General features: G+C 34.3%; 1 protein-coding gene across 1 annotated transcript in view; it reads right to left on the bottom strand.

The window, feature by feature from the left end:
• Positions 1–10,047, bottom strand: part of LOC149786542 (uncharacterized) — a 73,760-nt gene extending 63,713 nt beyond the window's left edge. The window contains exon 1 of the mRNA XM_089975946.1: positions 9,945–10,047. Within this exon, the coding sequence (XP_089832072.1) occupies positions 9,945–10,047 (103 nt within the window). The remainder of the gene's footprint in view (positions 1–9,944) is intronic.
• Positions 10,048–19,711: the final 9,664 nt, after the last annotated feature.

A 19,711-nucleotide genomic window follows, 5' to 3' on the forward strand; every position in this document is an offset into this window, starting at 1 on the left:
TTTGACTCGGCCAGGGATCGAACCCACGGCCTCCCACATCCGAGGCGGACGTCCTAACCACTAGGCCACTGGAGCGGTCCCGTGTGTAGGAATAGGCTATTAGTCTACGTTTGTTTTTTGTTTTTTTTGGGGGGTTGTTGTTGTTTTCTTCATTCATTCCCGAATATTACGATATGTTCAATAGTCAACAATGCCACAGTGTAACGAAAAAACAGCATTTTTATTAGATATATGATTTATATAGTGCATCATACATTCTTGATGGGTAAATGCAGCAGAGATAACTCCAGCTTCCTGACAAAACTAAGGATGTGGAAAGTTTATTTTGTCTAAATATTGTTTAATTCTGGTAATCAATGTATTTTCAAACACTATTCGCAGACATGATGTCAGTGTTATACAACGTTAATTCACCGGATCCAGTTTATCTTTACCATTTTGTTTGTATCGGTATAATCATCCCACATCTTTATGCATTGGGGAAAATACTCAAACTGGATAATATAATTAAAAATGGCAGCTAACTGCCTGATTATATGCTTTCCATCATGCTTTAAATGCTGTTGGACACGAAATTGATTCTTTTTATTTCTAGAGACTTGATATGCCGCAATATCTCCTCCTCGTTAATAGTATCACATTTTATTCGCCTTTAATTTGCTTTGTTCGTACATAGCATTCATCTTGACGCAATCATTATATTCATTACCTGAGTTCTCTTCGTGCATCTTTATATTTTCTGTTGCTGTTACAGTCTGTGCCTCTAACGTTTCTTGTTCGTATCCATTGTCAGCGCGCTTTTCTCATTTCTTGATGTAACTTCCAACGAATGAAGCCTGGGCAGGGTGGTATGGAGAATCAGCTGTTGCCCATGCAGCATATTCCCCCTCTCCACGCAACTGGTGGACCCAAGGGAACAAAGAATGTCGATACAGCTTGGCACCAACAGCGGGATTTGCCGGAATGAAGTTGATGTCAATGTCAGACCGCCTTAGCGACTCCGTCTTTGGATTTTCTGTCGGGGTTTACTCCCTTAGCCTTTTCCATGAGTGGGTATAGCCGCAAGGCAGCAGAGGATTTAAAATTGGAGTTTTCCTTCTCCTAGATGAGCTACCATCCAATGTTTACGAGTCCCATCTGCCCGAAGCGACTGGTTTTAAGGAACCAGTGGCCCGCCTTCACCCCTTCTCCTGTTAGTGGAAAACATGGTCCTCCGGACTCCGAAGCTAAGGGAATCGCGAAGGCCAGGAGCTGGAATGTTACCGTCACACCCTCTTCCTTGCAATGGCTTGTAATAGCTGCCCTTACATAACCTATATTCTTTCTTGACTTGACATTGGACAACAAAATACGTCTTATTTTGCTTCTTATGGCTTTTTCAAAATCAACTGATTTGATGTTCTTTTGATTGTGTCTCGTAATTATGGTCTTAATATGTCTTTATTGTTTCCACTCATCATTCCGTAGCATTCTTTGATCTTCTATTGATTTGAGGAGCACATTTTGTGCTTTATCTGTGCTATTTTTATTTATATGTATGTTAATTCGTTTTGTACATGTTAATCTCGTTTGCTGGTTTTAAGTTGCTTTACTCTCTCTTGCGTTTTAATTTGTGCCTTCTTTTTGCTGTTCATTCTCACATTTGCTGCTTATTTCACACATTTGCTGTTTATTTCTCACATTTGCTATCACGTTAGTCAGATCTTTGCGTGAAAATGGAGGGAAATCCTTCCGTGTATATATATAGCTGGGCCATTCCCAGAGGAATTTGCTGCAAGAGTTGTAGAAGGCTCTTTGGGTATTTCTTTCTTACAAGATACTATATTTTCATGATGAATTGTAGGGGAGGTACCACATCTACTCTCCTTGCATGCTGATAAATCATGGTTTTATTTCAGTTGTAAGTTTACATTTCTTCCACTTTCTCCGTTGTTCTGATTGTATCAAAGGTCGAGTCTTATATAAATTCTGCCTCACTTTCCCTCATTACAGTTTATCATTTTCAAGATCTCATCTACATGTTGGCGTACCTATGAAGTGATTCCTTTTATCTTGTGTTTCCAGGGTTGCCATTGTTGATATCTGAACATAATGATTCCTGTTATCTCGTTTTCCCGGTTTGCCATTGCTGGCATCTAAATATACATTCATTTGATATCATCGATTAATTTTCCTCTTTTGCTTTAAGTTGTTCTATATGAGTGTTGGCTTCTTGACAATTCTACGTTTTTCCCCCATTCAGTATGTCTTTAGTCTCTGAATATCATTTTCTCTCCATGTGGTGATATCACCTAGCTGTTTTTCCAACTGAAAAAAATTTCGTCGAAATTCTCATTCGTTATTGCTAGCTGCATAATTATTGTGCACATTCTATCGGCATCTTCATCTGTGCTGCGAAGAGAATTCAGACACTGAGATGAGCTAAGAGTCATAATTACGCTTCAGTGCACATTTAGATATGCAGGCTTTCATGTCCGTGTAATTGTTCTCTACTTCAATGACATGGTATGTATTATACATTTCTTCCCACAACTTATCTGCCACAGGAGCAGTACGTGTTCGAGGTAAACGTTCCGCCAATCGACAATCAGTACAGTCATATCTTTTATATTTTGGTTGATCAAACAGAGCCTACCGAGCATCTTTGAGACCTTTGACATAATGTGATGATTTTTCCTTTGAAGGCAAGTTTTTAAGAGTTCCACACTTGAATCTGATTTGCGCATAAATGCCTTCATTTATTTTTTCTACAATTTAATCTTGTTCCGCCTACGACTTCTGCGAAATGAATAGCGCATCATCATCGGCATCATCGGTTTCAATAACAGCATCAGGGACAGTTTCAATATTCTTCTCCTTTCTCTTTTGGATTCTCCACATGATTCACATTTCTGAAGATTTTAAGATAAATTTAAGAAACGCAATGCAATAAATTAAAGCAGGAAGGTAGGGAATTCGTTACTTATTAAGCCCTAAGAATGTATTCTAAATCAAGAGTTTTTATGTCAGTGTTTCAACTTCTGAAGATAGAATTACACAATAAAAATACTATCCTACTCGCCTTTCAGTTCAATACATTTATTTCTTGCATACTATTATGTGCAAGTTATCTAATCAATCGAATATGTACTTTACTTTCTCTTAATTAAATACTTGGTAGATGGTCTTCTCACATAAATCCACGACAGGAGTTCTATTCATTCTGAAATATCATATAACCCACCAAGTAGCATAATCAGTATATTATCATCTCACTGATCACATAAATTACGGTAAATCTTCAGCGGCATAAATGACAGATTTTCCATCGATGGTTTCTCTCATGCAAGGTCAAGGGACAACAGTTTTAGAGAGTGTGAGTGTGTGTGTATCTGTGTGTGTGTGTGTGTGTGTGAGAGAGAGAGAGAGAGAGAGCATATAACAGATCGGGAGTGTACGAGAGTAAGAGTGTATGAGAGTGTGTGAGAGAGGGAGAATGTGAGTTAGAGATAGGGAGGGAGAGAGAGTGACTGTGACTGACTTAGAGTTAGAGAGTGTGAGAGTGCGTGAGAGTATGTATGAGAGATAGTGAGAGAGAGGCAGAGATTGAGTGAGTTCGTGTATGAGAGAGTGAGTGTATATGACACATCGTGTGTGTGTGAGAAAGAGATAGTATGTTTGTGAGAGAGTGTATTTGTATAAGTGGGATACAAATATATCTTACGCTTGATGTTGAAAATGGTATTAATATATGAACTCAAGCTGTTTAAGCACCCGAAGTTTCTCTGCCAATACTATCTGAGTCTCACATACTACGTATGACTAGTCACACACGTGTGACGATTGTCTATAAATTGTATAACAGCGGTTTTCTTCCAACTTTATTTAATCTGTTCGCTCTTTACACTCGGGTCGCATACGTTTCCTTTAGTATGCGCCTCTTTCCTGTCATCCCGGTTGATTTTTTTTTATATCTCGATTAAATGTTGCATCATCTATGATGATATATGCAGCCGCTCATTTCGACCGCTGACGTAGTTATATTAGCATCGTTTCCAAATTTATCAACGCATTATGACAGTAATGTGGTGCTATTTGTACAAAGCCATTCTATATAACTTTGTTGTACGTTTGGACCATTCTGAAGACAGGACAGGAGATGAAAATATATATACTTGAAAAATTTTGATAATTGAATTTACTTAACAAATATTTAGACAGATCCTCGTACAAATATGACTGCTTCTTGAGTTTTACTCTGTTGAACAAAAACAGTCATGAGTTCATCTGTTGAACAAAAACAGACATGAGTTCATCTGCTGAAGAAAAATTGATTTCACAGTGCGAATCATTATTGAAGTCCAACCTAAATTTACCTAGAATATTACATTCTTATTTGATCTGTAACATATTCATAGTGTGTTATTTGCGGAATTGATATATGTACACTATTATAATAATATGTACAACTGAAAATACGGATGAGTTTAATATAATATAATTCTTGATTTTATTGTTCATTTACAAGATGGCAAAATAAATGTAATAAGTTTTCAATGTCCATCGTTTCATTTTAATCGGCGAATCTCTCCCTCTCTCTCAATTAGTTGCTTAAAGATCGAAATAAAACGTCAAAATATTGTGGAAAATAGTATTAGATAACACTAATATTTATTCCGATGAATTTGCAGAAATCATTCAATTTCTCTGAGGGCTGTTGATTCATTGTACCAGAAGAAGAAATTTAGAAATATTTAACTATACACTTGAAGATAGCGAGCTTTAATTTGATGAACCTAATATATCTATAAAAAAGAGTCGACATTTCTAAAGCTATTAATCAATTAAAACTTGACAAAAACTTTGGTCAGAATAAAATATTGAACGAGTTTGTAACATATGATTGAACAGAGATGCTGCCTTATTTGCAGGCCTTAATTAGTGTTAATTTTGATACTGGTATTTTTCCACAGTAATGGTCAGAACGTTATATCATACCCTTTCCTACACGGAACCCGGTTAGTGACCTTGTAAATTATATATACATCGTAACTTTGTCTGGACTCAGATATGCCTACTACTGATAATATATTACAGTCCACATGCTAATTACGTATCTAATTAATTCAATTAGGAAATTATTTATTACATTTATTGAGTTTTATAAGGTATTCGGTTATTTTGTAAGAAATTTAATGTGGTTGAAGTTGTTAAAATTGGTATTAAAAGTATGATATTCAATATAATGAAATCCATGTGCAGTACTGTAGGTAACAAAGTTAATTACAGTAATGATCTTTCATATGAATTTTTTCAAAACTGGCGTAAGAGAAGGGAAATGTTTAACACCATTTCATTTTTAGTGCTTATTCGATGCGTAGAGAAACGTTTATCTTTATTGAAAATTGTATTGATGGTATACACATTAGTGCGATAAGGTGTTCTTATTATTGTATGTTGACGATGTTGTACACATTAGATAAGATGCACTAAAGTAACATAATCGAAATTAATATAAAATACATTAACCAATGACTATGTTTATAATTTTTCGGAATGATGATTAGTACTCTGTGAACTAAGGAACATAAAGAAACAAAACCAATAAGTTTTCTAAAGGTAAAACGAATTTAATTATCAAAGTTATAGAATTAAAATTTAAGAGGGACTTACTGTATTGTGAATCGAATCCAAAACAGTCGTAAAAAGTTCTTTTCAAGTCCAAAAGAATCGAATGTTTCGAATGAATTTCAGATCCTCCAATGTACTTGTCTGTCAACAGTCCTAATATATCACAATGCCATTATCCACAACTCATTTGAATAATTTCGCCAGTCCCAGAACACTATTTCTGTCCAATGAGCAATTTGTAATTCGAATGAATAATATAAACAAATACTTCTTTTTAAATAATATCTAATCACAACAATACAAGAAATCTGCAGATTGATGCTAAAGCAAGAACGGAAAAAATAAAATTGAAAAATTTGTCCAGCCCTACACATTTATAGGCAAGCATAACGGATGAAAACGCAAACTCGTTACGTAACATTTCGCAATTATCCCACATTCTTAAAGCATTATTATTAATTAATCACCAATACATATTTATAGATCCTATGCAATCAACACTCTTAATATCGTAAACTAGAATATGATAGCCGTGTAAAAAATTTGCTACCTAATATATTTATTTTGTTTGATCATTACTATTTACAGTGAAGAACACAATTACGCATAATGTTGATACAGTCATGTACGACGACCTACAAAATATATAGATATTCATAATCAGTCGTGAGTAAGGAAAAATTGTATTATGACAGTTAAGTTGTTACTAAATTTAAATATTTTGGAATTATATAAGGGAGGTTTTGGTTTTTAACGTAATCTGAAAAATCTTTAGCAGAAAAAACAATGAAATCATTGTTTACACTAAGTAATTGTATGCATGTTCTGATATAGCGCGAAACGTTTTATACAATTTATTTGATACTCTAATTACACCAGAACAATGATACAGAATAGAAGATCGGGTAATGTTTTTGTAAGAGTTAATTTGTGGGCTTATTTTCTTCAGTTAATGTAGACAACACAGAATACGATGTATATAGTGATCTGAGGAGTGTTTCTACTAGAAAACGTTTTAGGATTATTAAATACAGGTTAAAAATTATAAATTATAGCAGGAGAAGATATATGTAAATTGAGTATTGCGTTTAGAAACGCATGGTTGTAACAAGATGTTGGCAATGTGAACTACTACATAAGATGATAGATTATATTTTTACCTGTGAGACTTTACATGTTTATGCGTACCCACTTTCGCCATTTCTTTTAAATGTGGTTATATTTTTCCTTTTTCATTCTTTCCTTTACTTTGTCTTCTTCGGATTGTTAGTTATTTTCTTAGTAGTTATTCGACACAGATTCAAGAATGATAAGGATTCATATTTTGTCACAAACATCGAATGTGTTGTTTTTGATTGATTCTATTTCATTTTCAATCACATATCAATATTGCTCTAGTTTTTAAAATATGTCTGATATTACTTAGTTTTGGTTTACGTTCATGTGCATATTTTATGTTTGCAAAAGGCTAATATGTGATAAATATAAATTATTATCCCAATAATGAGATCTTGATTGCTAGATCACCCTGACTTATCAGCAACAGAAAATCCGGAGTGTATAACAACTCATTTCAAGCTAGTTATAATAATCCTTTTAGTCTGCCTTTATTAATAGATATTCTGGAAAATATAATTTTATGATGCCTGTTTCAAATGACCCACGACGTCCCAAAATTTTTCCCTGCTTCCTCTCGACTCTGGTCATTTTACCGCTATTGACCTTGCATTAATATTGCACTCTTATTTGGCATAACCATTAACTAAGCGAATTCTAATTAAAATTCCATTCATGCCCAAAATAGAACAGATTTCGTCCTCGCAGTCAACAACTTATGGCGAGTCTATTCCATACGTCAAATTTAACTGACCACGACAGAATACACTGTGAAACTATTCTACAGAACGTATTCTACAAAAACTGGCACATGTGAATTCCCGAGCACTCTCTATTTTGACAACAATGACTTTCACTTACAAGCATTCGTCATTCACATCAATGTAATAATCGGTTTGTCTCTTGATTTCGACACGAAGATATCAGAGTACACAAATATTAATTCAGTCCATCGTTCAATTTGATAGGAAAAATAAACTGCTATAGAAATAGCCGTTGTTATGGATGTGTTGAGTAGGAATGCAATTTTCCACATAGAATAACACCTAGAATAAAAAACAAACTTGGAGAAAATTGTTAATCAGCATATTTGGAGTCTGTAAAATCTTTTTTGAGACGATGAACATGTACATAATATTCTATCTGTTCACTTAGACGAGTTTTATCTAATATTTTGTGAGAGGGATCGTTAAACATTGTTGAAATTGACTAGCATCAAAATAATATCCTCAAGAGATTCATATGCCATATTTTTTTAGTTGGAGATTCATTATTGCTGATGTTTTAAATTCATAATAGCCAGGATCATTTTGATATTTATATTGTTGAAATCGTTCGCTGGGGATTCCTGCTAAAAATGGTTTAGTCTTTAACACTATTCCAGACTTGAGTGTGATAAACATAACGTAATTTAGTCATAAGTGACTGATTCAATAATCAATACAGAAAACAAACCATTTTGAGACCTGCGAGAAGTAGCGGTGTAATTATTAGTTCACTTTTAAAATGGAATCCCAATGCCAATGTTAAAATAAGAAGCTAAAAACCGACCAGACGAAGAGAGTGATATTTCGAGGGATATTTCACATTCAAAGAAGATAACTAAAATGAAACGACCCCTTCAAGAAAAAAAGAGTACTGACTCAAGAACGCACACGACCTCCTACAATTCTAGCTCTGTAACCCTCTCTCCTTCTCAGATCACAGTTGTCACATCTGATGAAAAAAGTGGAAACCTATTTATGAAAAACATTGACATTTGAAAAGAAGCAATTCATAGTGTAATGAATATATATGTCCACACAATAGCATGTTGTTCATGGAAGAATATAGACGTACATTTAAAACAATACAATTGAAAGCACAAAACATACTTACATGTTTTAAAAACACCACGACTTCACATCACTTGCCGAGAATATTTACAATTTACCAGCGTTTACAGTTTACCAGCTGATCAGTTCCTGTATAGGTTAAAATATTTAAATACTATTTATTCTACGTTTTGTGTGAATTATTTTTGTATTATTGGTGTTGGAAAAGATAAGGATTAGAAATACGGTCTAAAGATTGATCATGAGTAGACCAGATACTTTGTTTATAGTTTCTAAATAACTCCGTGTAACCTTATAAACTTAACCTTTATCACATCAACTCGTATGTGTAATCAAAGATTCAAATATCTGATTACAATTGTTATCATAACATAGAATACCTCAACATGAGTTCATGCATAACAACTGTACAAATGCAACAACAACCTCGAGTCAAGTCTCAGTGCCGATATGTCCTCAATGGTGCAGCAGCATAAGCTTTATGATGCATGCCGCCGAGAAGGAATGTCCTAAGGCCGATATACAATGGCTGTCATATGGTCCAACAGTGCATAAACAGATCTATGAAGCTACCCAAAGGAACGTTACACATCTTATTCATGCAGCAAAATAAAGTAATTCTAATACAAACACCACCGAGTGTACCATCTGAGAACACCATTTGTGCATCACAGACAAATTATTAGCGAGGAACAAATCTAAAGTCTAGCCACAGCCTCACCAGACAGTCTAATTTCTTCCACGACAAAGTGAAAACTGTAAGAGATCAACTCGACATCATCAGACAACCTGAACCATCTTCATCTTACATCTATGATAAAGCATTTCAACTACTATCATGCACAACATTTCAGCCTATATCAACAGATTTTCTATGGACAATCCAAAAGAAGTGTGCCCGCAAGTCATGTGAACCTGATCCAGTTCTTACTCCACTACTATTTGAGTGTTTGGATGCTATCCTACCTGCTCTGACTGACGTCATACATAGGTCTCTTTCTACATGTGTTTTCCCATCACATTTTAAAACTGCTATTATAAATCTCTCATACACGTCAAAAGTCTTAGAAAAAGATGTTCTGTCTCAAATTGAATCTCACTTTAATTTACGTTATCTCTTCTGTAATTTCCAGTCGGCATATTGCACCTGCCACAGAACTGAAAATGCCCACCTAAACGTTGCTAATGACTTCTGCTTTTGGATAATGGTAAGGGTTTAGTTCTCAAACTCCTTGAATTATCCACACCCGTTGATACAATTGACCATGATATCTTACTTCACCATCTGCATTATGCTTTTGGCATCCACAGTACTGCTTTATTATTGTTCAAGTCATATCTAACTGAAATAAACCAGATTGTTTCTTTAAATTGTAAACATACCAGCCCAAATAATCTTTTGGTATGGTGTCACACAGGGTTCTGTTCTAGGACCAATTCTCTTTATTCTGTACACAATGCCCTTTGAAGTGATATAAACCGTCATGCTGTGTCCCACCTGCTGCTAGCTGCTGACAATTAACTGTACAAATCTAGATGTCCAAATATCAATTCCACTATCTAATGCATAGAGACGTATGTCTCTGATGTTAAGTAATGAATGAGGCGTAATAAGCTATAAATGAACAATCATAAAACTGAAGCTATGCTCGTTGCCTCACAAATCATTTCTCAAGCTCAACAACTACTACAATCAATTAATAACGGTGACACTCCAATTAAATTTAGACTAAGTTTTACCTTTGATAACTCTCTCTCACACACACACACTTATACATACACACACATACACACCTCACCAGCATGTCCTGAACACGATCACGTACACAGTAGCATATCTAAAGATGTGACGCATCAGCTCTATTTGCAATCTTCTTACAGCTGATGTCACATAAACCGTTTTGTGTTCATTAGTACATTCTAGACTTGACTATTGTAACACTCTTCTTCCTGTCCAGCCGCTGTCTTCTATAGAGCCTTCAAAAGGTCCAAATCACACCACTTCTAGGATTATTTTTAGAGCACCAAAAGCTGGTCATATCACCCCACATCTTCTACAAACTCCAGAGGTTACCTGTTTGCAGTAGAATCAACCACAAAATCTATACTCTCGTTTACATTTGTTTGACTGCCTTTGGTCCGAAATACCTCTTAATTTCACCCATGTGTACACTCCTGCTGGAAGCCGACCCTTCTATTCTTAACATTCCCACCGCTCCAGTGGCCTAAGTGATTAGAGCGTCCTCCTCGAATGCGGGAGGTCGCGGGTTCGAACTCCGGCTGAGTAATACCAAAGACTTATAAAAGAAATGGTACTAGCTGCTGCCTCGGTAGGCACTCAGCATTAAAAGTTTAGTGTTAGGACTGGTCGGCCTGCTTTCATGATTATGTGACTGGGTGGGATATGATGCCAAATGTCTGCGGCATGACATATATATATATATATATATATATATATATATATATATATATATATATATATATATATATATATATATATATATATATATATATATATATATATATATATATATATATATATATATATATATATATATATATATATATATATATATATATATATATGTGTGTGTGTGTGTGTGTGTGTGTGTGTGTGTGTGTGTGTGTGTGTGTAATGTGTGTAGCGTTTGTAAGTCTCTGCCATTTCCGTTTATAGGTTACCTTGCAGTATTTAAGACCATGGGCAGTTCGTATAGGTAGCCAGTAAGCCGGTGCAAACGTGACAAGGCTACAGAGCGTCTGAAACTCAGATTCCTTGGGTTTACATAGCAGCATGTAAAAGACAGGTTTAAGAACCAATAAAGCAAGACACGGGTTTCTATTTTAATTTTAGGTTTCGTGTTTACTTCTGACATGTATCTAGTATTTATTATGGAATTGCCGTTATTAAGAATTTCGGTAGTAAAAGAATTTTAAGATACATATTACTTAAATATTTTAATACCTAAATGTATAAGTTCAATTTCTCGTATTACTCTAACAGTAATATCTTTACTTCCTTATTTCATCTATGAACCATTTTCAGGATTTGAAATGTTTACTATTCAACATTTAGTAACTGTCTGACATTTGTTTACGGCTCCCAGTTGTATAATTTTCAAGGAGTTGCCCTCGGGATACATTTCAGTTGTACAGCTTAGTTTGGGTAGTCATTGGTGACGTTTCCTTACCAATATTGCCTCTTTCTTATTAATTTCTGCTCGGCAATTTAACCTTAAGCTAAACATCATGTGGAAACAAATTTCCGGGGGAAAAATCTATTGAGTATCAAAAATGCATCTGTAATACTGATAAATTGTGCTTGGGAAATCTGGGTTTACAGCGTCTGCAATGCGCGGTTATACAACGAAAGAAATGTTATTATGTTATTTGGCAAAATATATCATTTGACGAACAGATGTGTGATAGTCCCTCTTCCTTGCTTGGCTTCAACACATAATCTTTACTTGCTTTTATTGTGTATAGTTTTGTAGTCGAGAAGAAATGAAGGGAATGTAATGAATATTTCATTTATATTGTTTGTTGGCTTTTCTCCACCATTACATATGATGCAAATATTTGTCCAAAATCAAGTTAATTGTCTACATGACTCGCAGCATTTATTTTGTAAACAACATAATATAGGTGTTATTTATCTATGATTGATTAAACATTCAGATCTTCATCAATGGAGGTAGCCATGCTTATTTGAATCAAGGACATTCGTTTTCACTTGGAAATTCCTAATCTTGTTGACAATTTTGTATGTTTTAAAATGGAAATTGACCTACATCCTGGCTCCGTTATTGTGTCAAAGGCGTTTATATTAATATTGTTTACTTCAAAATTATCAATTCATACCTAAACATCTGAAGCAGAATCAGTCATCAGTTTTTAATTTGATTGAAATTGTTTATTTAAATTATTCACTGGAATTACAAAATGCTCATGAATAGTCTTTGGTCTCAATCATTAGTTTAGAATTGTACTGAATTCTGTTTAGGATATGGTGGATTATATTATTGTGATAATCAAAAGACTTAACATATCTCCACATTCCAGGTCATTAGCATATTGGGGACTACAGACACATAAGCACATTTAAATATTGGATTTTTTTTTAACACTACTGGCTATGAAATGAAACTTCTTACAGTTAGACTTGTGATACACTGTTTGGTATGTTTGGGGATTTAATTAACAATGCTTTAATTTCTTTTTAAATTTTCACTTTGTATCACAGGGAAATAAATTATTTGTTGCATTTAAACAAAACTATCTGGTTTTCATGTTACTTCATATAGCAACACAGAGTTGTAGCAGGATGAAGTAAATTACAGAAATTAAAGATTGAAATCCCTCAATGGATAAAGTAGGTTGCTTCAATTATTTCGAGTCTGAATTTTAAAAAAATTGAATTTATTTTTCAAATATAAGCGAATGATTGTAATCATGAAATAACATTCGTGAGTGTATTGAAGCATTCGTGTTGAGGAAATGTTCAAATATGATTATTAATAGCTTGTTATTCAGACTGCATCTTGGACTGGTGACTTTTTTGTTGTAAACGACTTGGTTCTTGTCCTCTTTCATAGTTTAAACAAATGTTATTCAAAAAACATCTTCACATATAATTGAAATGATGCAAATATCTGATTTCAGTACAAAACTGGAAGCTTATTAAAAGCTGTCTCCATTATAACAAATAAATTCCAACATTTTTTGTCTACTGATTGAAATTATATAGATCATAAGGAAATAAATATATGTACGAGATGAATTTGAGTATTATGTCATTATTGCAGAAATACAATGAATAAAAGATGGGGTAAACAGGTTTTGAGTCGTTGTTTAGTCTTAAAATGTTTTAATAAGTTAGCATGAAATTGCCGAATAAAAATTTCTTAAATTTTAAGTTGAGCCGGTAGTGTAAAAATAATTATATTGGAGCTGCATCTTTTTGACAACCTAACATAAAGTATTCATCTAGTGCGATATGTTTGCATGTACAGTATCTATTGTTGGAAACATGATTTACAAAATAAATCATTATTTAAACAACTGCATTTAGTTCCGACATGGACTTGAATTGCCTGATCACCAACCTAATAATACCAAGGAGTTAAATATTTATCCTTATCTGGTTAAGCTTTGAGATGTTGACTTATTTTGTCTTCCTCTTTTGAGCTGTAAAAGATATAAATCAGGTTTGATACAAGACAGTTCTACGGAAAGGGGGCCGAATATTGTTTGACGACGGAGTGGCGTAGGTCTCATTGATAACAAACTTGATCTTGTAAGCTGTGTGGAGCAAAGCACTGTACAGTTTTAAACAATTAAGTTAATTTATTCCTGTAACATCGATAATTGAAGTTCTCCCGCCAGGAATACCTATATAGTTATATAGTAGTATGCATTCTTGGCACACCTGTTACTATTTTCATTGCTTCAAAATTTGTTTTCAAATGATTCTTGTTTTGGCACAGTATAATTATCACAGACACAAACATAATTGTCAAACAAGGGAAGTGTATAAAATGTACAGATTCCTACCGAGGACAAGCGATCCAATCTACTGTTGAATTTCTTCAAAGTATTAACTTTCTACCAAGTCTTTTCAGACAAATGCTTGACATGTACGTGACAAACGGCATCACCTAGCAATGGAATACACACGTTTATATTGGGACACGTTTTTGAACACCTTTACTATCCATTTGCATTATGGGATTGTCATTTTGGATTACGCTTTTGCATTATAACATGGATCCTTTTAATCTAGGTTAAAAGTTTGTAGCCACTAACTGTACCCGTCATGTACTTCTTGAATATCCAATTTTAGATTTCGTCCAGCTTTTCTTGGATTTCAATTATTATATACAGTGTAGCATCGTCAGTGGATAGTCTAACTGATGACTGCACATCATTTACTATATATATATATATATATATATATATATATATATATATATATATATATATATATATATATATATATATATATATATATATATATATATATATATGTGTGTGTGTGTGTGTGTGTATTAACACAAAACGTTTCAAGCATCCTTGAGGGCCAGGAAATCGGGACAATCCTTGGATTTTCTAGTGGTCATAATTTTTAACCATAACAGTAAACTAAGTCTTGAATGCCAATCATGGCAAAACGATTAAAGACTAAAGACGTCAATCAATCCATTTACATTAATTTTGTGATGGCAACTATTTTAACTTCTTAAATGTTTGGTACCTGGCGTGAAATTCTGTTCTTTGCTTTTTTCCACAACTTCCTCGTGTCATCTATTTTTGGTACTAAAATACAGATGCAAATTTATCTAAAACATGCGTTTTATCTCCTTGGAGTAGAATAATATCTCAAGTCCCTGCTAAAACTCCTATATTGGATTCGCGCAAACTGTCGATGTCAGATACAGTCAGATCTACAATATTTACAGTTTGTTTTTAGTTCGTTTTTAAGAAACACGCCAGTTATATTTTGTTATCTTTGCTTACAGGTAATGAATGATCTACCCAAAATACTTTTATCCCTAATTTGTTTTGTTTTTAAAGAGCATCTCACACTAAGTGCCCATTATATTTCTTAAGCTACATAATATTGGAAGTAGGCTGTCCAATTATGTCTGACCTGCCGAATAGTTTAATAGTTTCTACTAATTTTCAATAGTATCTAAAACACACAAGTGCCTGCTTAATTCTGCATATATTTTCCGGTGGATCTTATTGGATTATGTGTACTGGTGCAGCTCCATAGTTTCAAACGACGGCATTATTTTATTAATATGTAGTGACTAGTGCGTGCAACTTTTCTTAGGCTGGACAACTGTGTGATCTTCTTAATCGTAGTTAAGTACCTTCTATGATTTCTTTTTCTACATGATCATTGTTGTATTTCAAGTTCTTTATCTCATTTATTTAATATATGCAGTTAATAAAAACTATGGATTTTCCACTTGCCCTGTGACAGTATATTTCAACCATTTATGACAAAAGTATATCGTCTGATTATATATACCGTTAAGTTGGACACCCGTTCCTTATGGCCAGCTTAGGGTGCTGAGGTAAAACTATATTTTGCCCTATTTTTATTTGCCCCTGCTGGATGGGAGCAGACAGTTCCTTATGGCATTTTCCATCATGTACATTATTTGCTTCTATATTTAACATTCAATGCAAGTTTGTTTTCGGACCTAATTATTTGTTGTTTTGAGAAAGCTGGACCTGTTTAATTCAACAACTGCATGTTTATTTTCCTGACATTTTTTGTACCAGCTAGGCTTGATCAACTCAATATTGATTCAGTGGATCTGTCTGAAAATCGATGAATTGTGAGCTCCAATACTCAGCTATAAATAGTATATCACTGGACTGAGCACTTTAGTTGGCTGCTAAACATGCCATCCTCTGTCAACCACACATCTCTCGAACAGATCCCCCAACAGTCTGGGTGGAACTTGATCTGCCACCTTCGGCTTACAAAATCAAGAAAGCCATACGCCAGTTGACATAGGACAGGGTTCCATGAAAGTATGCCATTCCAGTGGAAGTTTACAAAGCAGCAAGACCCACTGCAATCAAAGATTAACGTGATATATACTACAGCATCCTGAAACATGCAATAATGTCAGAAGACTTCAATTATGCCTTGATCTTTCCCTCTTTAAGAGCATAGGCAGCAAAGCTGAATACAGCAAGTACAAGGGATATATCCCTCCTCTCCAACGCTGGCAAGATATTTACCTGAATAATCTTGCACCGACTAATTACTGTGTTAGAGGCTAACCTACTTGAGGCCCAGTGCAGTTTTTGTCCAGGACACAGTAGGGTGGATATGATCTTCAATGTCAGGCATGTCTAGGAGAAATGTATTGAGCAAAACTTGGACCTATACAGTCAACAGAGAGGCCCTCTGGTCTTTACTAGCAAGGTATGGCTGCCCGCGTCAATTCATCCAGATTATCTGGCTCTTCCATGATGGCATGAAAGGACCGATTCTTGCAAATGGCAACCCATCTGAACCATTCAGGAACTTGAAAAGGCTAAAACAGCTTGCATCCTGGTACCGGTCCTCTTCAACCTCTTCTTAACCTGCATCCTCAACCGTGCCATTCAGGATTTCCAAGTCGGAGTGTATATCAGATACCAGCTTTGATGGTTTACTCTTTGACCTGTGATGAATCGCTGCAAAATGAAGATGCTGTAATTTCTCACCTAAGAAGCTCTATTTGTTGATGACTGTGCCCTCATTGTACACAACACAAGTGATCTGGAGACAATGTTCAACAAGTTTTCCGAAGCCTCACAATTAGTCTTGGCATGAGTGAAGTTCCTTTCTAGCAAGATTCAAACACCAGTGTACCACAATCCCATCGACATCACTCAACTGAAAATTCAAGGCAGTTTCAAATACCTAGTGTCATCTCTACTGATCGTTCGCTTGACAATCTCTGCAAGAATCAGTAAAGAAGGTCAATCATCAGAAGATGTTGCAACAGACTATTCACCCATCAAAAGTTACCTTACCCACCAAATTGAATGTGTATAATGCTTGCTCTACAGCTGCAGGACCTGTGCTGTATATCACCAACAGATTAAGCAGCTGGATGCATTTCGTGTGCAGGTTCTCTGGTCCATCCTTGGGATCTGATGGCATGATAAGGCTACTAACCTCAAGATCATGGATAAAGCCAAGACAATAACTATCAAGGCAATGGTGCTGAAGGCCCAGTTAAGCTGGTCAGGCTATGTCGAAAGAATGGATGACGCTTGCAGAAACAGATCTTCGGAGAACTGAAGAAACCTGCCATCAACTGTCTTCCATGTCCAACCAATCCATTCTTTTTTGGACTCCAAGGACTACCATCATTCATATATATATATATATATATATATATATATATATATATATATATATATATATATATATATATATATATATATATATATATATATATATATATATATATATATATATACACACACACATACACATATGTGAGTGTGTTTGTGTGTGTTGTGTTTTATTAATACTTGTGTTTCAAGCAATAGTTTTTGCGATTTATTTATTAGGATAAAGCACGCATGGATAAGTCAGACAGGCTTTCATGGAATTAAATATTTCTACAACATTTTCACTTCAATGAAAACTCGATTGTAGCATGTATGAAATGTAATCTTCATATACTAGCATGATTTATTGTTTTTATTTAATTTTCAGTTTTACTTATCTGAGAACATATTGATTTAAGGTAATGAGTTGAAATTACAGCTACCAGATACCGTATAGATCTGTGTGCACTGAAATAATATAAAATGCTTATTAATTCTTTCTTTTAAAGAGTTGAAATAAAACAAACACATGTAAAAGTTATTATTTTATTACCATATTACAGAAATATTGATTTATCGACTAGGATTATTTCATCTTTTGGAATGAAACATAATACGAAAATGGGCGTGTCATCAATTTGTAGTTGGGGGGTCAAAGCACATTCCATTAAACTTGGTACCCCATAAAAAATAGTGAAATTACAGTAATAGGCTCTGTATTATGGTGGAGATATAAAATCAATACATTCATGTACCTTATGTCTTCTAAACATTTTATGCACTTTGTCCAAATAAACAATATCAAAGCAGTAAGCTATAATATATAAAACAAGGTTGCATTTAACAATAATCCACCTTTTCTACTGTAATGCAGTCTTCTTTAAAAATGACAAATATTGTTGAACAAAGCCCTGTTATCATAATTACACAAAATCATGAATGTGTAAATAAAATCCTGAATGTCCCATGTTTACATTAAACCATAAATGTCCCAGGTGTACATAAAATCATGAATGTTCTATGCTTACGCCAAATCATGAATATCCCAGGTGTACATAAAATCATTAATGTTCCATGTTTACACCAAATCACATATGTCCCTGGTGTACATAAAATCATGAATACACCAAATCATAAATGTGCCATGTTTACACCAAATCTCAAATGTCCCATGTTTACACCAAATCACAAATGTCCCAGGTGTACATAAAATAATGAAAAAATGCCATGTATGCAATAGATGGGATCCACGGAAAATGTGGCACTGCAATATTTCTGAACATAGTGATACACACCGCAGTATACTGCAACTATCTTAGGGACCAAACAATTTAATAGTTTTGGCACTGGGACCAGACTTTTAAAAAAATTAAGGCTTTTAAACAGGTGGAAAAAATATCTTGTCTTCTTTTATAGCAAAATAACACAAATATAACATTCAGTTAATGAAACTTAAGCATCATTTCTCTAATGACGGCAATGCGATAGGGTTGAAAGCTAAAGAGACATAATCTATTTTGCTAAAGAAAGGTATATGTTCTTAGTTTTATTAACTGTAATTGGCTGTAGCAGGTAACAATTCATTCTAGATTATTATATCCATTATCTAACTTGAAAAAATAATGAGATTTAGAGAAGAGAAAATAAAATATTTCGTCAAACGAAAATTGTAGCCACCCCCAATCTCTGAAAATTAAATAGTATATGAATTTGCTTTGTGTATGTTAATTGTCCTATAAGCTGTCACCTAAAACCTGTAACTAAAATGGGATGATTAAGCTAACATCATACTGACATTAGAGAGCTTGTTGATAAAGAATAGGAAGTACTGACACTGAACCCTATTTAATAGCTACACAACTGTTATAATTGGCAGGGAAACTCTGAGTGGGATGCCAACTCTTGTGCAAGATATTTAATAGAGAGGGCCAGTAAACATTAAACATAATGCATGAACATGCGAGAAAAGATTTCTATGGAATAAAAAAATCATGGCAAATTTCAACAGAAAACTGTTTTCCTGAAAATATTAGGATCATTCTCAGTCTCACAAAGGAATACTTGTACAGAACACACATACACATTCCTCTTTTTTTCCAAAAGTTTGAGATGACCCAAATATATCTGACAAGGTCCAATACATCATTAATTTTTGGAATTATTTTGTCATAACAATAAGAACATGCCTTAAATCTCATTAAATTTGTAACAAGATTACTCAGGAGTTCCTGTAAGTTCCATTCTGATGGAAACTATTGAAGTACCAGTACAGTGACAAAGTACACACCAATAAATGAGCA

This window comes from Sinohyriopsis cumingii, chromosome 12 (assembly GCF_028554795.1).
Source record: "Sinohyriopsis cumingii isolate HCF-2022 chromosome 12, ASM2855479v2, whole genome shotgun sequence".
Taxonomy (NCBI): Eukaryota; Metazoa; Mollusca; class Bivalvia; order Unionida; family Unionidae; genus Sinohyriopsis; species Sinohyriopsis cumingii.